Genomic DNA, 25117 nt, shown 5'->3' with positions numbered 1-25117 from the left:
AGAGTCTCGTCTTTTATCCACTATAATCCCCTCCGGCTCTGTTGCAATAGACATTATTTGATCTTCTCTCAGAAGTACTTGGCCTTTTTTTTTTAATTTTTTGGAGCTGGTCTGAGATATGTTGAGAAATGTTGGGCTTGGTATTTGCAAGAAACATCCATCACTGAAAAGAATAACAACACAGAATCATGGTGTGTGGCTTTGTACCCTGGAAAAACTAAGAGATCTTTCAAAAATAATGGTAATTTGCAATTGGATGAAGTCTTACAGTAGAAATCCAAGCACATCCAAGCATATGATGTGATTCATATTACTTGGTGCTAAACTGATGTTGCTAATTCTTTTGTAACTCGTCACAACAGAACAAAGATAGTGCTCACTATTTTAGGAAGCATATGAATCAGTGGGAAAGCTGAAAGGAAACAAATAGATCACTGGTGAGACTAAAAATGCCTCAGAGATGTGAACAGTGTGTGTCTGCTGACTCTGCGGTTGTGCAGAAGAATTCAAGGAAGGGTTCTAAGCATGGCTAGCCACACAACAAAACACGCTTTGGGCTGACAGTTTAAGGAGGAAGCTCTCTTGCACGCTGTCTGTCATTCCCACATGATTTAAAGCATAGATATGCCACAGATGAAGAAACCTACTTGTCCTCTCACTGAACATTAAATGACAATCATTACAAAGATAAACCCAGCATAGGAAAATAAATTATGGCACCAAGGTAAGTTCCTCCTAAACTCAACCTGTACGTTGACCGTGGAGTGCCCATCGTCCTAACATCACCACTGAGATAAAGAATGAAAAAAATGAAGGGCTAATAACCCATCAAACATTTGAAGCATACAGAAATTTCATAAATGTAACAAATGCATGTTCAATGTCATAGTCAAAAATTCACGGGTCATTTCCCCTTTGGATGATAAGAACACTTTACTTGACTGTCTGAGGTGGGAGGTGTGCTTCTGGAAAGCCTCTCTAATCACAGGGCAAAGAAGAAAACAGTAGAAGAGCATGATTCCCGGCTGTACCCAGAGGTACAATAGGGTCTTGTATTACAAAGTGCTGAAAGAGAGGGCAGGTTCAGGCAAGAGCAGTGAAAATATGCTGGACTTTTTCTAGTACAAGAGACAAATATAAAAGAGGGCAGATAATCCCAATGGAAAATACTTGATGAACGAGTCTGGGCTCAGGAGAAAAATCATTCACATAATGACACAAGAAGAGGTATCTGCCTCTGGCTCTCTGCTGGCTGGCACTGTGGTACAGCACTACCTGCTGAGACGCCCGACACACTCCAGCCCAAGCTAACAATTCAAATGCTGTCATTGAAGGTGCTCTAGAAAAAATCAGAGTTATTCAGACCATGGAAATCTATACCGACTTCTTAGAGGATTTTTATTTTGACGGAATGGAGAGAAAGAGCTCAATGTGTGGCTAAAGCTTACCGTTATTTTTTTAATCTGGCAATGATTTACAATGGATTCCTGCCAATGGCAATTTGAAGACAGAATTATACCTGGTTTTGCTCTCAAACAATATGAAAAGCAGGAACTGCATTTTGACAGTTTCTAAGGAAAAAGAGTTTTTTCTAACCAAGGACTCTTCTGAAAAGGATGGTGGGTTTAATGTTTTAAGACAATAGTTCTTCCACAGAAAACTGAATCCCCCAACTTTTTCAGTCTGGTTTAGAGGATCATATCCAGTAATTTCTGCCTCCTTGGATTTCACCCGGCCAAATCATGAGGCTCCTAGTCGCGTCAAAATTGGATTCTTGAATTTGCTGAGTTCAATGCTCTAGAAATACAGAAACAGGTCTCTAACACCTGTTTTGAGTAAAAGTCTGGAAAGGCCTGCTCTTACTCAAGATTTTAACTTGCTGTTTGGGAAAATAGCATTAGAAATCTGTGACTTACAGCAGGAACAATCAATCTGGTATCTTTAAGACAATGTTGCAGAAACATTTGCACTAAAGTCAGAGGAAAAAGAGCAGAAAAGGAGGTGCCCATTTTCATTGGACTGATGTTTAAATCTAAAAGTCCACTTCAAAAAAGGGATTGACATTTGTGCAAGGACACAAATGTCAGACTGTGCTTTTTTAAGCTCGGATCTGTTCAGACTGCTCTTGCTTTAAACAACAGGTTTGAAATGTTTGTACCTAAATTTGGATGGAAAAGCTTGGACTTTTTTGAACAGCAGTTAGTATCTTTTCCATAGGGGAAAAGAAAAAAGTATTTCATTGTGGTTAATCATAAACTTGAGATAATTTTAAAATTATAAACCCTTGCTATTTCTGCATATTGCATTCAGCAGGACAGACCGAGACCTATCTGACAGCAGTGATCTTGCAGAATTGCGCAGAATCTCTTCCCATACAACACACGACTTTCTGACACAGCCGGAGAGAAGCCATGGGGCAGAAGGCATTAGACTTGGTCTTAATCATGATAAGGTTCAGAGCATCAGTTTTTAACTGAACATTAAATGGAAACTTTGGTAGCTGTGCTGCACTGACTTTAAATCAATGACACACGTCAGCAAAAGTGAATGGTGCGGAGGTTCCTGTACAAATATGTCAGGTTCATGCTGCGTGGGAATGATGGGTTTGTTCATGCAGGTAACTCAGAGTGATATAAAGTGGCTCGTGACACATTGTTTGGAAAGAATTTTTATTTCTCTTTGTCTGGAGGATACAGCTCCAAAGTTTAGAGGGAGTTTATTTTCTTAGTCTGTGCAAGCTCTGTTTGGTGTTGTTCTCCCTCCTGCTACTCAATGTTTCTAACACAGAGATAGATCTGCATTCTCACCTACCATTTAAACAGGCATGTCTGCAGAGCAGGGCCTCTCCAAGAGGCACGACACATGGCAGTGCTTTGTTATAAGCTCAATGCACTCATTGTAACTTGCAGGTCTTGTGGTAGGAAGGTCAGTGTTTCTGTACTCCATGGCTAGACATACATTGTGCCTGCTAAATACTGCTGTAGTATTTCATCGCAGTGGGAACCCGGATAATAGGCCATGCCTTGCATTAATGTGTAGGATCTTGAAAAATCAATGCAGTTCAAGTAACAGGGGACTGCTGCCCTGTTGTTTACTATTCCTGTGACACACAGAGCACTCTGGATGCTCAGGGAAGTTTTTGCAGGCACAGCAATGGCTGTGCCATTAAGCTGCCACTGAGCACACAGAAAGTACAACAGACTCTCTGCTAGCTTCTACCAATAATTCAGAATCATGCAAGGGCACGTATTATTGGAAATATGAATGGTTCCCTTGCTCCAGAGATCTTTTCAGATTTTTTTTTCTGTAATACAATTATAAAAGTCAAATTTCCCAAGGGAAGGCCAATCTCTGGGTCAACTTTTGTGTCCAGCAAGCCCCAGACCAAAATGACTGTATTTCTTTTGCTGTCTGAGAGCCTGATCTAACAACCATTAGAATCAATAGAAAGGCTAATTGATTTGAAAGACTTTGGTAAAGCATCTAAGGCCACAACCTGCACCATTGCAATCACCAGAAAATTTGTCATTGACCTCAGTGAGTGCAGGATGAAATACCCAGGCTCTTGGTCAGCAGGTATTTAAGTCCACACACATAATTTATTTCATTTGAAACCATTCATATGCCTAAGTACTTGTCAGATCTGGAACAAAAGCACACTGGTTGCCAGGCTGAGAAGAGGGGCACCTTTCAGATCTGCCCCTCTCCTGCCAACAGCAATGCGATTTGGAGGAAAGAATAAGCAATTCCATTGTTTCCACCATTTTGTGACGATAGGGAATTAAGAAATAAGGTAAGTGAAATGAAGAGGAAAGAAATGGAGAGCAACACTACAGAAAGAGGAGAGCTTCTATCCCTTTAATTACTTCTCAGGGGACTTTAAAAAATATGAACACTGGCCTTTTAACTTCATTAGGAGTCTCTGTCTCAAACACAACCCAAGCCTTCCTAGGGCTTGCCTACACTGGAAAAATACATTATGTTAATTGATTAACACGTAATGCTTAATATAACAGTCATTATAAACAAAGACTATTATGTTTAACATTTGTTGTTGTTGTTGACCCAATGTAACCCAGCTGCCAAACATGACAGTTCTTGTCTACACCAAGTGCTTTGTATCGCCTTAATTAACGTGTTCTAACACAATGTGATTTTGCAATGCAGATAAATCCTTTGGGGCATTTATTCTGTAAGTTTAATTTTCTGTCTCGCCTATCTTGAATTTGCAGACACGCGCTGCTTCTGCCATCTCCCCTCCCCCTTCAATCTTGGAGCCACTATCACTGAAAATCAAAGAGACTTTGTAGGCGTCTTCACGGGTTGCTTCAACTTATAAACCAAAAGTACGATCAAACATACAATCAGATTATGCCCCTTGATAGTGCCAATGTTATAAAAATGAAGTTGATCTCATAATCCAGGAAGGGTTAGTTCAGCCTAGAAGAGTGTCATCAAATACCAGATATTTCAAGTTTTTGCAAAAATATTGCAAACTGTGTAGCTAGGCAGTTTGTCAGTCAAATTACACAGCCTATTCACAGCCACAGGAAGACACTTTGCAGTGTTTTTCCAAAATTTACTTTTCCATTTTGTTTTACATAGAAAAACTTTGTCCTTACAAGGAAAAAAAAATGTACAAAAAATATATTAATAAACACTGAGGTTAAAAGATCAAGAAGTTTATCTGTATTGTAACACACTCATGTTGCACACCTTGTATTTTAGGAGAAACTGCTTGTTACAAATCAAGTTACTCAGTGCTACTGAAAACATGAAAAATCCTAAATTGTTAAGATGTGTTGCATGTAAAAGCTGCTTGGCTACACATCACCAGTTTATTTCAGCATCTTCTGAAGGACACAGATATTTGCCTGGATTTGCTCAGTCTGGAGTGACTATTAACATTCTGATATAGTCAGAGTTGTATTAAAGCAACTGAAGGTGTGCAGCACGGCTACACCAGCTCTCCTGGACTGTAACTTCACTGCCTGGAAATTTCTTTCCTTTTAGCGGTTCATCTCTCAGAAGAGCATTGCATTTATGTTCATCACCTCTTCTTTTTTTCAGTAAAGAAAAACAGGGATTGGATGGGGTAAGTGACCTAATGCAGAAGTTTTCTGGGGCTTCAGTTGTGTGACTTAGAAACTTTACAGCCCAGCTAAGGTGCTTCAGCCTAATAATTGTTATCAACCTCTACTTTGCTCCTGTGAGACCCCACCTGGAGTTCTGCATCCAGCTCTGGGATCCCCAGTACAAGAAACATGTGGACCTGTTGGAGTAGGTCCAGAGGAGGCTGCAAAAATGATCGAAGGGATGGAGCACCTCCCCCGTGAGGACAGGCTGAGAGTTGGGGTTGTTCAGCCTGGAGAAGAGAAGGCTCCAGGGAGACCTTATAGCGGCCTTCCCGTACTTAAAGGGGGCTACAGGAAAGATGGGGAGGGACTCTTTATCAGGGCGTGTAGGAATAGGATGAGGGGGAACAGTTCTAAACTGAAAGAGGGTGGATTTAGATTAGATATAAGGAAGAAATTATCCACTGTGAGGGTGGTGAGACACTGGCACAGGTTGCCCAGAGAAGCTGTGGCTGCCCCCTCCCTGGCAGTGTTCAAGGCCAGGTTGGACGGGGCTTTGAGCAACCTGGTCTAGTGGAAGGTGTCCCTGCCCATGGCAAAGGGGTTGGAACTAGATGATCTTTGAAGACTCCTCTTGACCCAAGCTACTCTATAAATCAAGATTGTGCATATTTAAACACACATGCTTAATCAATAATTAATTTGCATATTTAACTACTTAGTTAAGATTTGGTGTACTTAACTACCTCTGTTCCTAATCACCTGCTTTCCAAGTTAACCGTATAACTACCACCTTAACGGAACCCCCCACCCCCTCTGTGTTCAGCGCTTTATTTTCCCCAAACTTCGCGAATTTATCCGCAGCCACCGGCTCCGGGAACGCGGGGGCGAGGCGAGGCGGGCGCGGGGGCGGGGCGGGGCCACGGCCCCGCCCCGCCCCCGCGCCCGCCTCGCCTCGCCCCGTCCCTGCCCGCCCGTCACGTGCGTTAGCGACAGCCGCCGGCGGCGCCCATTGGCGGAGGGGCGGGGAGGGGCGGGGCCGGGGCGGCCGGGCCGTCAGCTGCGCGCCGCGGCTATAACAACAAAGGGCTCCGCGGGGTGCGGAGTCGGTGCGGTGGCGGAGGTGGGAGCGCTGCGGGTGAGTGAATTTGCTTAGCGGCGTCTGGGGCTCAGCGCGCTGCTCGCTCCCCGGCGGGTTTAACGGCGTCCCGCGGTCTGAGCGCCCGGGCGAGGCGGTGAAACGCAGCAGCAGCGGTAGAGTTCCCCTCTCCCCATGCGCCCGTGCCGGCTTGTCCTCGGAAAACACCGAGACCGGGAGGGTTTTGCCGTTTTCCCGGCTGTCGAGCAGCCGGTAGTCGCGTCCCCCCCGCCCAGCGGTGGGGCTGGACTCCGGGAAGGTGCGCAGCTGCTGCGGGCTCGGCCGGGTCACCCGCCGGCTCCGCGGAAAGCGGCTTTTTGGAGCCTCCTGGTGGTAATTAAAAGGCTGCGAGCTGAGGGCACGGGAAGATCAGCAGCCAAGCTCTAACGGGGAACTGCAGAAGTGATTTGGGGGGCTGTCTCTTTTCGGTTTGGGGTTGTGGGGTTTTTTTTGCTTAGCGTGCGCCCATCTCATCTGCTAGGATAGAAAGAAAAAGGTGGTTTATGCGACAATACAATACTGTTGACGTGCATTGGGTGTGTTATCTGTAACAACTTCTTAATCACTATTGTAGCTGAGTCAGTTGTTCCTAGTCTTGTATTTCTTGAGCTGATAGTTCCTGTCTAAGAGCTGGAGTCCCTCTCTTTCAGCCTCTGTCTCGTTTGCCTCCCCTAACGGTTGTGCTTGATAACGGTGTCACTTCTTGGTCCCCATCTGACTTGCACAATAGCATGCAAGTGTGGCATTTTTAAAGGCACTTGTCCAAAAGAATGTCAAAACATCAACTGGTTTCTAAATGATTCAGATGGTTTTTTGGCCCTTCCTGGGGATGAGGGAAGGGGAAAATGGGACAAACTGATTTTGATTTACAGAAAGATGTTTATGGGTCAAAAGCTGTAGTTTCTTTTGCTTACATTCTTGGGAACAGTGATCGCTCACTTGCTTGTTAGAGGTTAATTATTTGATGTTTCTGTGATGCTTGTGGAGTCTTAATATAGGAGTGTGAGCTCTCATCTTGCTCCACTCTATGCACAGAACAAAAAGCCTCTGCCTGGAGGTACTTCCAGTCTTAAGCTAGGAAAGAGGCAATGCATGCGTGTGGGAGTACAGGGAAAGCCAGCACTGACCAGCAATTACACTATGGCTTGCTAGTTAGCCTAAAGAAAAAGTGAACTCTCTTGTTCCTGGGCCTTGTGCCAGAAAAGGGTTAGGGATGGATGTGGAAGATAATGGGAAAGCTACAGACTTCAAGCTTTCACTTCGAGTCTATTTCCTTATCCGGGGCAAGCTCTGGCTATAATAAACCTTCTCAAGAAGATGCATAGGAACACTGCGGGCATTTAGCATTTCCTTAGGTAACCCATTCAGGGCTTAGCAACCTTAATGGTTAAAAGTGTTTCCTGCAAGTAACCACTGAAAACTGAACTTTACTGCAGTTAAAAGCCACTTCTGCTTGCTGTGAACATAGAGAAGGGAATAAATGTTTGCCTCTTTCTTCACATAATTGACTACTGTTGTCATTTTTTCCTTCCCTCTGTTAAGCCTTTCTTTTTTTAAATTTTACCATTTTTCTTTAGACTTCTGGTCATTCTTGTAGCTCTCTTTAACGAGAGCCCAGATGTTTAATTTTTCAAGTGTGGCCCTAAAAAACAGCCTTTTATCACTACTGCAGCTGAGCTAGTTGTTCCTAGTCTTGTATTTTCCTGTGGCTGATAGTTCCTGTTGAAGAACTAGAGTGCATAACTTCTTGAGTTACACTGTTCCTTTTCATATTGCTTCTGAAGACTACTTTAAACTCTAATCCTACCCTTTTGTGCTGTTTGAATAAGGAGGTAGCTGCATAAATGTCTATAGGAGCTGTACTGTATGGAGCAGGTGCTTGTCCTTGCATTGAAAAAGTAGGTGATGGGTTCTGGTGTCCTGGGGTAAGATGACGTAGGAGGCCAAAATGACCTGAGAGTTATAGGGTGAAGCAGTATATACTGGCCTTAAAAGAAGATACAATCCATAAAGAACGTTACTTAATGGCTGGGTTTGTCTCTTATAGTGTGCCTTACTCCCTTTCTCTTTCTGAATGCAGACACTAATGCCCCCTTACATGCCTGTCTTCTTCCCTACTTAATTATGAAACAGGTATTTAATCTGTAATAATCCTGAGATGCTGTGATAATTGAAATATTGCAATGGTGAAGTTAACTTGTAGTTAAATCAGTCAATATTTTTCGTGTGTAGCCTTTACTTTTTCAGCTACTTCAATGGCTTCTATTTATTGGCTCATACATAAATATTCAAAGGCTGGAAGCATGCTGATCTGAGATGGCTTGAACATTCAGCTTCTCAGTACTAACGGGATTTTTCATCTTAACTGCTAAATGTAGAGTTTATGCTTATGGTGACTAACTTCACGTAGAATTAGGGAAGTGTACTGAGAAAAAAACCCATGTTTTAATTAAGTATATAAGTTACTCTTCCTTGTTACTTAGACTTACCACACATGACTAGTTGGGCAGTTGCTGTGAAAATGATCCCACTGGCAACTATGTAGTGCACTTCGACCCTGAAGACAGGACGTGCCTTCCTGCTATGTTAACTTGTAGGCAGTGGCCCTGAGCTGTGTGTGATGAGAAGCTCACAGGAGTCTCTGGGAGAGGCGTAAGGCAGTGTCAACAGAGGAGATGCGTTGTCTGGAGCAGAAAGCATGCACTTGCCCTTTGCATCATTTTCTGACCAGGAAGACAGGCAGGGAGCGCTTTGGTGAGTGTAGGCATGAGACTCCTGTACAGGAGTCCTCTCTTCCCGCAGGAGAAGGTGAGAACTGACAGCTGAACAGACATTTGCACGGGGAGGAGAATCAAGAAAAAGGTGTTTAGCTCTGAGGAGAGACCTAGGCTTTTTCTGTATGTATCTAGCTGGGAGGGAACAGTGAATACTTGTGAAGCTGCCTCTCCTCTTGAGGAAAACTGTTCACTGGTACCTCAGACTGCACTAAGGAGAGGGTTTTTAATTTGTTCCCTAGGGGTGTTACCTGTTTCTTTGTCATTAAGACTCTTGTCATCATTTTTTGCAGGTTTTGTATAAACTGTTTACCAGTCATGCCTCTGCATGTCCTGTACCGAAGCTGATAAAGCATCTATGCACTTTAATCTCAAGTCTATGCCACTCTGCTAGTACAGTGTGAGCTGTGCCTTGAACCTTGGATATAAAGACCTGCCAGCCAAAGTCTTGTTCCTGCCTTAGTAATGTTCCAGAGGTTAAATAACATGCTCATGGGAGAGATTGATAGCTTGTCCAGCCAAGAGCCAGAGTTCAGTGAGAAAGAAGATGATGAGTGGATTCTGGTTGACTTTATAGGTAAGATGTCTGTCAAACATAAGCTCTGTTTTTGTCCTGATCTGCCTCTTAGTTGTCTTACTTCCATGTGAAGAAACCAGTAGCTTGGGAGAAACTTTCCCTAAGCAAAACCAGTGTAGATTAGATTATAGGGTGTCTTCCAAATAAATGTACCAAAACATGTTATGTAAACTGATGAGAAAAATGATGTCAGGTTTATAAGCCTGACACAGGCTTCAGCAGAACCACTTGTACAGATAAAATATATTTGACCTATTATGCAATTGTATTGCTTTACTGATAACAGTTGTTTTACGTGTCTAGTGTGACTTATCAGGGAACTCCCTTTTCCCCTCCTCTTTAAAAAAAAAAAGTGTGTACACGCTAATAAAGATTTATTTCTGTTTCTCTGTTTTTTTTATATTCCATTTTTGGCTATGTGCAACCTTGTTGTTTTTGACCACCTGCAATCACCAACATTCATGGGTTCCTCTCCACTGACTAATTGCCACCTACAGCAGACACTTGCACTACTTGCTCCGTGGAGGAAGCGGACATTGCTGAAGCATCGGCTGCAGACAGCTCGCCCGTCTTCTCTTGTTTACCGTCTCCCTTGGAACACTTGCCAGAGGCCAACGAATCTTGCTTCATCCAGTTTGAGTCGTGTCCCATGGAGGAGAGTTGGTTTATTACCCCTCCCCCATGTTTTACTGCAGGTGGATTAACCACTATCAAAGTGGAAACCAGTCCAATGGAGAACCTCCTAATAGAGCACCCCAGCATGTCTGTGTATGCTGTCCATGATACCTGTCACAGCCTTAATGAGACTGGATGTGGAGATGAGGAATTTCACAGCCCAGGTAGTCCCAGGTACGTCTGACTTCTCTTGTCAAGGAACTCTGTTGCTGAAAATATCTGGTTTCTACTTGATCAGCTTAGACATTTAATACTGAATTTTCCAGCTTATTTCAGAGCAAGTGAATAAAGCATGAATACTACACAAGGTGGGTAGGGTGGTCAGGGTTGCCTGCCTGCTTAGAAAAATGTTATACAAGATGACCGTGTCAGGAAACAGTTGGGTATGCAATTTTGACACTGCAATGAATATTTATGGAGCCTAATTATTGCCTTGCAGAATACGCTCCGGTCCTGTTGGAACTGGTGACAGTTAACTGTATAGCTGGTAACACAGATTTGAAAGCACTTTGCCCCCTTCATAGCTTTTTGCATTTTTCGTAACTATTAGTCAGTAATTTTTGAGTCACCTCATGACATGAAAAATATTACTTTAATTATCCTGACAAGGAAGTCTGTTTTGGTAATCTTTATTTTTTTATTAGCCTAGTGATAGATTAGGGTAGGATTAAATTTTTCCACAGGTGGCTTGTGGAACAAAAGCAAACTGAAATATTCTGCAAAACTTACTGCCCTCAAGGTAAAAATTTGTGTTGCAAACTTCTACTCTTAGCAACGTAAGAAGTTGTGCTTTTGGTTTTGGGCCCTAAAGATCTAGCCATGTGGGATTATTGTAGAGGCGTGTTGCCATGCACTGCTTCTTCGGTGTTAACCATACAGTATATACAGCTATACAAGTACAGTATATATAAATCTATACAAATAGAGTATTTCTTTGCTGTTATGACTCCACACTGACCCGTGTGTTCATTGATTTGGAAATAATCAGGTGGTTTTTGAATCCTGGTTAATAACAAAGACTGACTTTTTGTCCTGTCTGGTGCTTACCCTTAGAAACAATTAAAAAAACCCAAACTCATACTAAGCTTTTGTTATACAGGAAAAAATGAGTGTAGTGGTAGAGTTGCTCTAGGTAGATGCCCATTGACTGTTCTCATCAGTTCCTTGTCATATTTAAAGTTCTTAGTTCAAAGAAACAGGTGACTTTGAGATGACATGCTGCTGTATAATATTGAAGTATAGTGCTGGTACCATTAATCTCAGAGTGAGGGATCTGTGTAATTATTTGGGGAGGGCAGTTTGTGATGCTAAGCATCAAGGATCTAGCTTAACTTAAATTGGTGGGAAGCTATGAGCACACAGCACCTGTTAAAATGAGCGTCTGAAGGAACCTGCAAGAGAACTGTAGGCTGTGAGGCATGACCTGGTGAAAACAGTAGACCAGTTTATCTGAAATACCAATTTTCAGTGGTTAGTAATACACAAAGTTGGATACTGACTTCTCAGTGACTTAAACTGGGGATACTGGTATAAATTCTTCTGGAGAATTCTGTCATGTTATGCAGTACAGTTAAGCTGCTTTAATGGGGAAGCTAAAGGTGTGATGATCTTCAACTGTGTTGAAAACTGTGTGATTAAGTTTCTTCATACTGTATTCTGTGCTATTGCTTCATCAGAGGATCTAGGCTTTTGTATAGGTTATTTTGTGTGGCAGAAATGGGAGGAGACTTAAGTCTAAAGCTGAGGTAGACTACAGAAACTGGGAATGTCAATTGCACTGAATGCAGTAAGTTTCAAAAGCTGTTTTGAAAGTCTAGTGGTTTAATGGTTGGCCATTTAACGTTGTAGGGCCAAGAAAAGCTGCTTAAGGCACACTGGCACAGTAAGTACTACTGTTTTGGGACAATGCTTTTTGTTTGATCAGGCTGCTAGCAACACTGCTTCCTCTAGAGCCTTGTCTGCCAAAACAATACTGGTTTTAGGACTAACCTTTGTGCCAAATCATGTTACTTGATCAAGCCTAACTACATCTGCTTTAACAAGCCAAAATGCTAAGTGCAGAAAAATTACTTAAATGTTAATTGGGGTGGGGTCTGAAGTCTTTAATGTTTCTTGTGAGGTCTGGCTCTATAGCACAACTAGCAGGGCACCTATGCTTTCTAGCAAAATAGATGCTGGGGGCACAGCAGCAGATGTATGTAGTGGTGGTCTGGCTTTAGACACAGCCCCTCTAAAATTACATTTTGACAATATTGATGGAGGCTCATCAGTCCTGTTCTCTCGGTGCCCAGGGCTCACTAGCGCTAGGCTACCAACAGCAACTGCTAAGATACCAAAATGCTACATTTCTGGAGTATGTGGCCTTTTTAGCTAATTCAAACCACCTCTGCTATCCCAGTTTCACTTTGTGATGACAAGTAGAAGAGTGTTGGTTTGCAAACTAGTCCTGGAAGGGTATTTGATAAGAGGAAAAAAAGCTTAAATATCTTCAACCAGCAATTTTAAACCAGTTTTTCTCCTTTTGCAAATGAAAGTTATTTGTTCCTTTTAAATTCTCTTCAAAGTGAAAGGATGTTGTATAAACTTCCACCTGTTCATCAGGCTAGTCATATTTTTCCATAACAAACCACAACACTTTGTATTAGCAGTTGATGCCCTTTGCTAGCTAGTGACATGCAGCAAGGGCATCTTAGGAAATACGGGTTCTGATAAGTGTAGTGTGGCTTCCTAGCTCCTTACAGCTTTCCCCAGAAAAGCTTCACTTAGAGTTCCACCTCCAGCAGTGTTGAACATGTTAAGGGATTGCACCATATAGAAAACAGTAGCCCTGTGTTTGCGGACGCCCTCATGTAAATTAAGCTGGTGTAATCTGCATAGAAAGTATTTACAAGGCACTGTGAATTGATCTCTGCTGTGTTATTTGCTTATTTCTTGCTTTGTATTTCAAGTGCTAGGTTTAGGACAATATCTAGTGAATGAACAGGGGGAAACCAGCATGTCACACAAGGCTATTCTGGAGTCTGTAGGCTTCAGTTGGCCATATCAAGCTACCCAAGGAGCCAAAAGCAAGTTGATTTGGATATTTAAAAGAAAGTAGAAGGGAGGGAGTATTCCCTTGCTGACAAGGAGTATTTCACCCCAGTGAGGAGTGGGGGGAGGCAGGAGAGTTCACATCCATGCCAGGCACTTGCAGCCCCCCAAGAGCAAGGGTACAAGGGCGTACCATGGGCATGGCAGTCTAGACTTACGTCTACAGAGACATCATGCGATAAATGCAAGTTAAGCTCTTCCAGAAGAGGCTTTATTATAGAGTCATGCTACTGCTGAAAAACAGACTTCCCAAGAGATCTCTTGCTCATGCCTGAGCAAGCTCCTGGTCTTGCAGGCATCTTTCCTGGGCACCACTGAGTTGACAGCTTGTCGTTGGGTCCTGTGTGGGAAGAGGGAAGGCAGGCAACTCTGGTGCCACTGGTCTCACACCAGCTGTGGCACTCAGACTTGGGATTTGCTTTGCTTTTAAAACTACCAGGCTATTTTTAGCTTTACTTTGGAAGTTTCAGGAAACACCAGTGATTGTTCTGTCAAGTAGGGAAATCCTTTTTCAATATGTCAGTTGCTTGCCTAGGCTCTGGGTTTGTTTTTCACTAGTGCATGATGGAGTGAGGGTTTGCCAAAACTGCTGACTCTCTGCTTGTGAAATCTGGAGGGCTGGTTGAGGAACAATCCTTAGAAGTTTTCCCATGTGTGTCACCACTGGTCTATCTTTCCCGTTCCTTTGCATGAACATTGTTTGGATTTACTTGTGTAGCCAGCACTCCAAACACACTATCATTAGTGTGCTTCTGTTTTCAGGCTGAACCACCTATGTTCAAGATGATTTTAAACCAAACTTTGCCTAGTGGATAACTCTCAAGTCTTCTAAAGCTGGAGCAGTGTGACACACATTGCTTTGTATTTCTGATCTATATTGCATCTTGGGCTTAGGGAGGTGGGGTGGGGAAGGAAGGGTGAAATGGTATAAGACACCAAAAGTCCAAAGGCTGTTGTGGTGCCTTCACAATGAGTTAACAGCACTACACATTACTTACCAGTGTGCTTTTCCTAAACTGGCTTGACCTTGCCTTAGCCCAAATCTCTGTCCATCAGAATAAGGGTGCCCTTCTGAAATGCTGGATGTTGATGTCCATGTTCTGCCCTTTATACTTTGCGTGTCTTCCCAATGCACCTCAGTAATGAATTATATCTGCTTGTTACATTTCTAGACTGGAGGCCCAAAATGAAACAGGACAGCGTGTTCACTGCTACGTCACAGCTCTTGCTACTCGTTCAACTTTTCTGGAAAAAAACAAGAGCTTTCGTCCTACCCACTGGATAAAAGAACATAATGAAAGACACTATCTCAACAAAAATGGTCTCCGTCGCCAAAACCTTACCAGGGATTGCCACTCTCGGCATATCAAGCACAACGGACTGTTTGTTCACCAGCCTTGCCAGCGTCAGTTCAATTACTGATGGCTCTTGTGGTTTTAATCTATGGTCTAATTGTTTTTTTAGGTTGCTCTTGTTTTCATACATAAGTAAGTAAGTTTGGTCAATCTGAAGCTGATCGTCAATCCTTCAAATACAATCATAACTAGTGTTGCATTCTTTTGAAATGACACATAAATCTCTGAACATCTTGCAGCAAGTCCTAAATGTTGATGCTAAATATCAATGTCTTGGAAGCCTATCAGTATGATAGTTTGTGTGCTGTTTTATAAACTATGATGTATAGATGGATTCTTAGTTGGTATTTTAAAGAAACTTAACTGAGATGGAAATCAGTTACATTTTGCATTAATCAAAGTGGAGTTAGAAAATTTGAGGTTAGCCATATGCTTTAATGACCAGTACTCAACAGCTTGTGCATCTGTCTGTATTCAGCATAAATGATTACTTTCTAACAAGGAAATACTGTAGCTGCTGGTGGATATTACATAGCTATGCTGAACTGTTACAAGAAGGACATCTAATCTGAATTGCCTAGTACCTATTTGTGTTAGTGGAGTCTGTGTAGGTATGTTGGGTACTTAATATGGATATCAGAAAAGGGTTAAATGTCCCCCCAATATTGTTGCAGTGTGATATGGCACTGGTGTTACAGATGTAGTACCTCACAGTGGACTAGAAGGAAAAGTGGACCTATGGGTTGAGTGCAGACACAACCCAGAGAGCTGAACTGGGTTTTACTTGGTACAGTTCAAGTTCTTACTCCCTTTCTGGAATTCTTGCTCTTTCTGTCTTTGAAAGATCTATTTCCCCCACCCTATTTCATTTAATCTCTAGTCTAGTTAAAGGAAAAAGATGGTGGATCAACCATTCTTTTAGTCCCATCAGTAGCTGACTGCTCTTTAAAGAAGTCAGGCTGATGGATAGCTATTTCTGAGCTGCTAATTGCTGTTCGATTGTCTCATATTTACAGATCGAGAGTAGCTCAAAAGTGGCTAGAAGGAAGGTTTTATTTGAAGTTCTCCTAATTTTCTCTTTCCCTATGAAAATGAAGTCTGAGTTAATTGTGACTGGAAATGAAGGGCTGTGTGTGGCAGGGAGAAGGGGATGCTGAAAAACAGTCTTACAGAACTAAACACAGTGATAACAGGGTGTATAAAAATTGAGATGGATTGTCAAGTGGTTGTTCTCCTAGCCCATGGTGGGCAGAAGGACTGGATGGTAGTTCTGTGGGCCAACAGGAAAGAAAAGCCATTCAAAACTAACAAGAGTTTTCTTAAGAACACTGTGCAACTTGTTTTGGAAGTTGGCAGGCACTTAGAGAAAAAAAAAAAGAAGTAAAGCTCACCTGTTAACAAAGAGTGTGTATTACACAGCAGCCACATGGCACGCCAAACTCTGATAGATCAATCTGGGAAGTGGATTAAATGGCTATGGAGGTGAGGAAGCAGAAATCTGCACTGAAAGAAGAGGGGAAGTATAAGTAAGTTTATCCCCCTTTCTGTCAGTGCTGAATGTGACTTACTGTTTTTCCCTTGTGTTTAGTGCTTAGGGCATTAAAGTGTTAACATTTAAACTATGTCTTCCAGTAGTCCTTATACAGATGTTAGTGTGAGGAGTCTTTGAAATTAGACAAGATCAGTAATGAGAATTATTCCAGACCTGTGAAGTATTTTAAATTCAGCCAAATAGCTTCAATTTCACTGAAGCAAAACCCCAACAATTTGGATTGACCCTGATGTAGTGGTACTGTTGCACATTCTGCAGCTGGAATTGTTGTGGAACATACTTAATGTACAGGAAACAGCATTCATAACATCTGTTTCGCTGCAGATGTGCTGCTTCACTGGGATTAGTTAGGATTGTTGCAAAGGAATGTTGACAAATAGTTAAATGTGTAAAAGCAAGAGGTGCTTTCCTGGATATGCTAGGGATTTTTCTAAGACACATTGAGTTCACGTGGACAGTGAAAGAAAACAAAATTTGTCACTTCGTGAGTTTCTAAACCAGATTTTGTTATTACTCTTTTCAGTATGTGCCTGTGGCCATACAACAATTCCTTTGTGGTCCAAATACTCTGGTTTATCTGCAATAGCTGTAGTTTCACCAGTCTCTCATCTGTTCACTCTTACTTGTCTCAGATTATCTACTTTTATCACTCCAACTTTTTGTCTTAAACTTCCTTCTCCTCACTGCCAACTTTCTAGCTCAGGAAAATTCTTTGCTTTCCTGTATTTTTCTTAATATAAAGTCCTTCAGCTTTAATTTTCTTAAAGTGAAATGAAGGAAGATGGAGTCTCCACCGCCCTGTGTTAGGAGGAGTGAGTAATCCTCTAACTCTTAATGGGGAGATGGAGTTGAGAGTATAAGGCTCTCAGGCATTACAATGAGGGCCTTGGTCTGTTCTTCTCTAGGCAAGTAAATGCAACTTTAGACTGCTCCTAGAATTGGGAGATACTGATCTTTTTATACTACATTACTAGATGACTTTCTGGTGATGAAAACCTATATCTTTCAGGATATAAACTATTTTGTTGCACAAAGCTGTGCTTCTCAATTTGTAATATTGGAAACCATATTATTGTGTGAGATAGTACTGCATCAATGGCTTTTTGTTAATTTGTTTTAAGTATTTATGTTGGTCTAGCCCTGTTTTATGCCTGGAGCTATTGGGCAATTAGATTTGTTTTGGTTTTCTGTTTTAATAGTGAGCTGTGTGGCTTTTTATATGGCTTTTGAATTGTATTAAAGTGTGTTGTTTTTTCTTGTAAAAGTGGAGGCCTTGCACTGTCTCATACCGATCGATATTCATGAATCTTGCTGAAACTGTATTTTCGTATGTATTGGTCAGTAGACAGATTTGCATTTTAAACTGTGCCTTCTACACAGCAAACTTGAAGATTCAAAAGGGACATTTCAGTTAGGATTAATACTGTACATCAGTCTATGCATATATGGCAGCTTCTCTCCAGAGCCACTTCTCTATTTGTAGCAGTCCTTTTGATATGGAAGAATGTCTGGCTCTTATTTTTAATAGTTCAACACGGGCTGAAAACCGACAAAATACAGCACTTTGCCAAAAGTTAGCATTGCTTAACCAGTGTGTATTTACTAAAGCGATCTTCTGTATTTTGTTTTCATAGTGCGTTCTACGCACCATGGTCTTAACTCCCAATAAAAAATGGCCTATTAAAAATTGTCAGTCTGTTCTTTTACGTTACAGGTCGGTCAAAATCCAAATGCCTGAGCACTCCATTCAAGTGTGGTAGGTACAAGTACTGAGTATTTCAGAATGGTTGTTCTAGTGCAGAAGTTCCTCTGGGACTCAATCTGCATTGCTGATCAAGTGACAATGCGTGGACTAAGTAGTGTTACACATCTCTGCCAACTGCTGTGTTTCCTGATCAGCATGCAGCAGTACCATAGACGAACAGGACATACTATCACTTAAAATGTGCACAGGGTGGGGGGAAGGTTTTTCCTTATCTAGGCTGAGCTTCTCTTGCTTCAACTCATACCCATTGCCTATCATCTTCCACCCATGAATACTGACAAAAATCCATATGGAAGGCTGCTGTTAGCATTCAAGAGGTGGAAGTGGGGACAGGTAACCTGTGAGGGACAACAGATCCTGTGCAAATGTCCAGGGATAGGGGAGCCAAGCCATCTGTAGCTGAATCTGTTCAAAGGATGTGGAGGACAACAGGCCTTCTACAGGTATATCAGCTGCAAAAGGAAGATCAGAGGAAATGTGGGCCTGCTGCTAAATGGGGCAGGAGTCCTCATGACCAAGGATGTGAAGAAGGCTGAGGTACTCCATGTTGTCTTTGCCTTGGTCTCTACTGGTAAGACCAGCCTTTAGGAACTGCAGGCCCCTGAGGCCAGTGGGAAAGGCTAGAGTAAGGAATATCAACTCTTGGTTGAGAAGGATAAGGTTAAGAAATGCTTAAAGAGATGGTACATACACAGACCTGTGGGACACATCCATTATTGGCAAAGGAGCTGACTGATGTTACTGTGGAGCTGTTTGCCATTATCTTAATGGTTGTAGCAATGGACAGGGTTCCTGTGGGCTGGAATAAAGCAAATGTCCTTCTTGACGATAGGAAGGACAAGAAGAATAGGGGGAACTAAAAGACAGTCAGTCTTACCTTGATCTCTGGGAAGGTTCTGGAGAAAATAATCCTGGAAACCATTTCCAAACATGAGTAAGAAAGTGATTAGGAGTAGCCAGAATGGATTTATGCAGGGAAAGCATGCCTGACAACCTGATGGCTTTCTACAATTAGATGACTGGCTCAGTGGATGAAGAGAAAGCAGTGGATGTTGTTTATCTTGACTTTATCAAGGCTTTTAACACTGTCTCCCATAACATCCTTGCAAACTGATTAATTATGGACCATGTAAGTAGATGGTGAGCAGGTGTGTTGACAACTGGCTAAACCCCTGTGCTTGAAAGGTTGTGATCAGTGGCATGAAGCGTATCTGGAGGCCAGTTGCTACTGGTGTACCCTATCAATACGGGATCTTACACTGTTAAAAACCTTCATTAATGACCTGGGTCATGGGTCAGAGTGCACAATCAGCAAGACTGCAGAAGATAGGAGTTGTTTATATACCAGAAGGCTGTGCTGCCATTCAGGAGGACTGTGATGGACTGGAGAAACAGGCTGACAGGAACCTCATTGGAGATCAACAAGGGGAAATGTGGAGTCATGAACCTGGAGGAAAAATAACTTCAGGCACCAGGCCAACTGGCTGGAAAGCACCTTGGCAGAAGAGGCCCTGGGGATCCTGATGGACACCAAGTTGACCATGAGCCAACAGTGCAACCTTGTGGCCTCAAAAACTAAAAGCTTCCTGGGATGTATTAGGAAGAGTGTTGCAATCTCTGCATGGAGAGAGGTGATCCTTCCCTTCCACTCTGTGCTGGTGTCCAGTGCTGAGCTCCCCAGTACAAGAGAGACAAGGACATGCTGGAGTGTATCTAGCAAGAGATGAGGGAGATCATAATAGTATTGAAGACTGAAATAATGGGGAGAGGCTGAGAGCTGGGATTATTTAGTCTGAAGAAGAAAAGGCTCGGGGGGATCTTGTCAAGGTGTGTAAACACCAGATGGTGGCAGTAAAGGAGATGGAGTCAGACTCTAGTGGTGCCCTGTGAAAGGACAAAAGTCAATGGGTACAAGCTGAAATACAGGAAATTCCATTTAAATGTAAGAAATAGGGTTACTGGTCTTTGGTTGTTTTGGCTTTTTCTGAAAATGCATGTGAATATTTTTTAATCCCTGCTGGTTATCAGGGATCCTTGATCTCTGGGGCTTTTCAAAGATCATGGAGAGGGGCCTTGCAAGGACATCAGTCAGCACATTGGATGCAGGCTGCTGGGCTTGATGGACTTGTATGATCTGAGTTGTTGCAAGTAGTCCCTGACTTGATTCTTGCCCACTGAACAAACTGGGTGACAAAATGATCTATTTAACTGACAGCAGTGAAAAGGAATTTGTGCAACAAAGCATCCATCTTCTCAGAGCAAGCACTGAATAAAACCTTTCCTTTTCAAATGTAGATTTTGTGAACTGTACATTTATCAAAGCAGCAACTCTATGCTGAGAGCTGTACAGTATTCTGCAGGAGGAAATTTGACCAATTATATAATATAATTGTATCCATACAGATAACCTGACATAGCTATACTGATAGTGTTCCTCTTGAGGGTGCTTAGTTCAGACTTAATGCTGCTTTTTAAATTTAGGTTGGATGCTTTCCAAAACATCATGAACTAGTGTTTTTTAAAACTTCTCTGTACCAAAGCAAAAATGTTCATACAAAGGGTCATATCAACGTAACCATATTGACTTAAATTCTCACTTTACATTCTAGTTTTCCTGTTTATATAAATCCTTGTACGTCTTGGATGAAGCTAGCGTACTAATTACTGTTCTCTCTGACACATAACACTGGTGGAGGCACTCTTTTTCCTCACTGAGTTGTTCAGTATCTGCTTTCTTTGTCACATTCATGACTTTTGGTGTGTGTTTATAACCACAAAATGTTGTCACCTCCGTTATTGAGTGATACTTGCAAGGAGGGTTCAGGCTTTTTGACACACATAGAAATGACTCATGAAAAGAACAGGCCAGTGCTCCTATGGCACTGTTGTTTCCATGATGTGGTCATGATAAATCAGTCTTAGAATAAATAGGACTAAACTGAGACTTAACAGGATGTGTATAAAATTTTGTTTCTCAGCCAGACTTTTTCTTCATGAAAATACTGTCCTGGAGCTACTGCTGTATAACTAATACTTAAGAAGTTAAAGTTTCTTGACTTGTTCCAAAGTTTTGTGGGCAGATTGATAGTTGAATGCTCAAATATCTTAATGAGGCAGATAACTATATTGTAATTTAATGGGCAAGCTAAGAAAAAATAATAATAATAGCCAAAAAAGAAAACCCAGATAAGAGTAACAAAACTGGGCTAGTGGCCAGGAGCAGTCTGCAGATCTCAACTTACAGATGTGGGCTGTGCCATAAGTCTATACTTTCTCCTGAAAGGATAAAGAAACATTGATGTTTCCAAGCAAGATGACCTAGTCAGGCAATATAATAAGAAATATAATTATGCCCCAAAATCAGTCTATCTGAACGTTAAGAGTCACAGATTGCCTGGAATGGGGCTCTGGAGAAAATTAATAGAGGCAGAGAGAGGTGGGAAAGAGGGATGCCTCAGACTTTTAGGGTATGTGGGTAATGGCCAACAGCTGTCAATTTTTGCAAGGTGGATAAAGAAGATGAGATCACAGTTAAGGAAGCAGGGACTGACACGGCCAGAGGTATCCTTTTGTCTATTCCCAGCACTGAGTTTCAGCTCTAGCTCCTCTGTCTGTGGTGTGAGACTGAGGAAAAGGAGATGGATGTGTCTTGTATTAAATAGGGAGGAGAGAGGAATTTGGCTTCTGTGGCTAGTGGCAAACTGCCAAACAGCTGAATTAGTACATACATCTTTATTAATAGTGGGTAGTTTGGGATGGGGTATTATCTCCTGCACGCTATCTTTGCGTCATGATGTGCCCTAAACATAGCCAAGGCTGGGGCTATGGAGAATCATAAGTCTTAGTCCCCAAGTGTTGAAAAGGTGTTTGCTACAGTGCTTGAAAGCTGGACCATCACCAGTAAACACTCTTCACCTTGCATGCTTGGGAATGAAAGTTCTGAGCCCAGGGCTCAGCAGCTGTAGGTTTGATGAGGTGATGTGAGTCATCTGAATGAGAACCACACACACTCCTAGGTCAGAGGCTGAGCTGCAGAGAAGAGGGTCTGCCCCTGCAGCCAGCTGCCTGCTTCTTCTGGCAGCAGGGGCAAGGGGTGTCTCCTAACATGCTGCCCACCCTAGGAGGCCATGGTGAGGATAAGTTAATCTATTTTAAAATACTATATTATTTTTTTAAAATACTGAATTATTGTCCAACTTGTGTTCAATGTAGTTCTTTTCTGTGACCTGAGATTCTTTCTTTTCCCCTACCTACACTTATCTCCTGGTCCAGAAGGTGTCATGTTTACAGCCCGGTGGCGAAGCAATGCTGGAAAACATGAGAAAGGTATGTTCTGTGATTTCTTTGAGCTGCAGACAGAAGATCCAACAGAGGGGTAGGTGAAGATAAACTCAATGTTTGGCTGTTAGTTACAGGTGCTGCTTCCCACTGCAGAGATGCTGTCCTTACTGGGGTGTGACTGTGGGCTTTGTTCAGGAGATCAGCCATAAGGATTGTACTTTAAAGGTGTTTCACCTTTGATGTCTTGAAAGTGAAAGTTTAAATGTTCACGTACAGGAAAGGATATGGGTCTCTGACAGGACATGGATAAAAGATCTCCTGTGTGAATGAAATTTCAGGACAAGATAATGTTTATTGTAAGCTTATTACTGCTGAGAGAGGTACATCAACTCAAGAAGAAAGAGGCTACTAACAAGAGCGAGAAGGATGCAGTCCACTGGTTTGTTTTATGACTGCTGGGAAGTGATAGCATCTACTTCTGAATATGGGTTTAAAAGGTTGGTAACTCTCTTTCTGCTCCCCTCCCCGCTTTAAAAACATGCCTTGAAAAAATCAAGTCAAAGAGGAAATCCTTTTATCGTACCATTCTGTCATAGGTCTGACCCTGCAAATTGTAAGGGAACTTTTAACTTATTTTTGATCTCTACTTGATTTTTCTTCCTTTATTATAAAAATAACTCATAGTACTGGTTGTCTTAAGCTGATCTGATTGTCATACAGGCTGCTTATCAATAGCTCATCATTGCCTATGGTCTGCATTGCTGGCATTGACCTTAGAAAGACATATTCACATGCTTATGACTATACAGTTTACTCTGTGTTATATTTTAGCTAACAGGTTCTTAATAACTGTAATATGGGTTCTCTCCCCACCAAATCAGAAAAAAAAGCCCCAAAATAAGTCAATCTTGTAAGGTTTTAAAAATGTTCTTTAATGCATATTAAACTGGATCATACCTTGTTTGAAAACGTCTCTGAAATGAAACAAGCAGAAAAGTAGAAGAATATTATAGGTTCAAATAGAAAACAAGGGTTTTGAAACCCCAGGGTTTCAAGTTATCCCATGCTGTTCAAGAGAAAAAAACATTACGGTTTGTGAAGGGTGCAACTTCCTACTAAAGGATTCTTCTTTAGGAGGGGTATAAAACTTTAACAGTGCTTTGCTTAAGCTACGTAGCTGGAGCCATTCTGCAATAAATAAGCTTAAAACACCTCTTAAAAACAATAAAGTTCATCCACACAAGAGTCTTGTAGCAGGCCTTTTCCCTTAACTAAGCTTTGACAACATGGCTGTGACTCAGAAGGACAAAGCCTAGCAGCACAAATGAATGACTATATTTGCTGCAACAAGGTAGGAATACAGGGGACAATATTCCATGTTATTTTGTGCCTGGATCACAGTGTAGCTGTGTGCAAATGTTTATAATTAAATACTGCTCCCTTCCTTGGGACCAACCAGGTGGATTCAGAAGCTCTGGGAGAAGAGCAGTACTAAGCACACTCAATAACTGGATTGATCCTCACAGCTTTTGATGTGTGTTTTATAGATCCCTGGTAGACTCTGGGCTCCTTCAAAGAGATCCATAAAAGGATAACCAAGAAAAGCAACCTCAGCTGTGTAAACTTGTAAGGAAGGCCCTGTAATTCCCACCTTTCCAATGGGGTTCACACCTTCTCTGGAACATATCTAGAAGTGGTAATTAGAAAAAAAAAAAAAAAGGAAGAAAACTGCTAGACTAATCGAAAAGGACTTCTTAGATCCCAGCACAAATACCACTTAGCAATTGTAGTGTATTTCTAGAGGCTTAAAAAAATCTTCTCTCTTTTACACTCATCCCCCCTAAGGAGGCATCCACATAATGAAGGAGGATGTACTGTGTGTTAACTCACTTGGAAATGTCCCAGTGTGGACTCAGTCAGTTTAGTTTTATTGCCACATCAAAAGGTCAGCACATTAGCTTACATTAAAATCATAATTTCATTGTCTGCAGCAGGATTTTATTACACACTAGCTTCTGGGTTTTTTTTCTGTACTGCTGAAAATTTATGGGAGAAGTTGCTGGCAGAGTGGAGAACGCTTATGGGACCTGATGCATTTTCCACTACTGAGGCAAAACCACAAATATAGTGGCACGCAACCTGCAGTAACTCACATCAAAAGGTATGAAAAAATAAGCTGTGTAGTCATTAAGGTCTTTCTGCTGAGACCTATTCATGGCAGACCTGATATATTCAATTTTTAGCTACTACTCACTTTCTAGCGTTCTCCTTTCACAATCTGCCATAGGATTTATTCCTGATGCACCAAAACTGCTTTGCTGCTTGGGGGCTGGCTGCCACCAAGCCTTCATTTGACATCTGTGAGGAGTAGAGGTTTTTTAGGGAAAAAGATACTTTGTGTCCTCTCTCTTGCTAGCCCCTTCATGAAATGCCAGTTCTTTTTAACAAGTTAGCTATGGTAGGGTTTCAAATTCAGCGAGTCAGTTAAAGGCCCGAGGTTAGAGTTAGGTCAAGTTTGCCCAGATTCAGAGACCATCTTCCTTCTGTAGTCGGAGGAGTAGGAGATGCATTTCCGGACAGCAGGATGTGTCTTGCTGGTTGTCTTCAGTGGAGATCAACTAACAAAGCTAACTGCACGTCTACTTTAGGCATCCCAAACTACAACATGAGTTAGATTTCTTGAAATGAGATGGTGCAGTATAGGCAGTTGACAAAGATTGTTTCTAAGTGCCAAAGAGATTGAGCAGATGACAATGGTTTGTGGGTTTTTTTGCATCCCTTTTGAACCACAACTAGCAGATTTTTGATGACTGGAATGGGCATTTTGAAGAGCTG

General features: G+C 41.9%; 1 protein-coding gene across 4 annotated transcripts; it reads left to right on the top strand.

Moving 5' to 3' along the window:
• Window positions 1–6116: 6116 nt before the first annotated feature.
• Window positions 6117–17923, top strand: TP53INP1 (tumor protein p53 inducible nuclear protein 1). Of its 4 annotated transcripts, XM_074884736.1 has the most exons (5): window positions 6117–6213; window positions 9281–9564; window positions 10065–10413; window positions 12088–12121; window positions 14092–14494. In XM_074884736.1, the coding sequence occupies exons 2-5, from the start codon at window positions 9453–9455 to the stop codon at window positions 14143–14145; spliced, it is 549 nt and encodes a 182-aa protein (XP_074740837.1). In that variant the 5' UTR covers window positions 6117–6213; window positions 9281–9452; the 3' UTR covers window positions 14146–14494. The 4 variants fall into 4 exon arrangements, with proteins under 4 accessions (XP_074740837.1, XP_074740847.1, XP_074740829.1 ...); XM_074884746.1 differs by lacking the exons at window positions 12088–12121; window positions 14092–14494 and adding an exon at window positions 14502–17923 and having other exon boundaries at window positions 10260–10413; XM_074884728.1 differs by lacking the exons at window positions 12088–12121; window positions 14092–14494 and adding an exon at window positions 14502–17923.
• The last annotated feature ends 7194 nt before the right edge of the window (window positions 17924–25117 follow it).

The sequence above is a fragment of the Strix uralensis genome, chromosome 1 (genome assembly GCF_047716275.1).
Source record: "Strix uralensis isolate ZFMK-TIS-50842 chromosome 1, bStrUra1, whole genome shotgun sequence".
In the NCBI taxonomy this organism is placed as follows: Eukaryota; Metazoa; Chordata; class Aves; order Strigiformes; family Strigidae; genus Strix; species Strix uralensis.
Note: the sequence above shows the minus strand (reverse complement) of the source record. Positions and strands in the feature narration are given on the sequence as shown.

Coding starts and splice junctions, on each gene's coding strand:
- TP53INP1 (XM_074884724.1), top strand. CDS start 9,453: ATGTTCCAGAGGTTAAATAACATGCTCATGGGAGAGATTGATAGCTTG. Junction 9,565..10,061: donor GATTCTGGTTGACTTTATAG/GTAAGATGTCTG, acceptor TGCCACCTACAG/CAGACACTTGCACTACTTGC. Junction 10,414..14,501: donor CACAGCCCAGGTAGTCCCAG/GTACGTCTGACT, acceptor TTACATTTCTAG/ACTGGAGGCCCAAAATGAAA.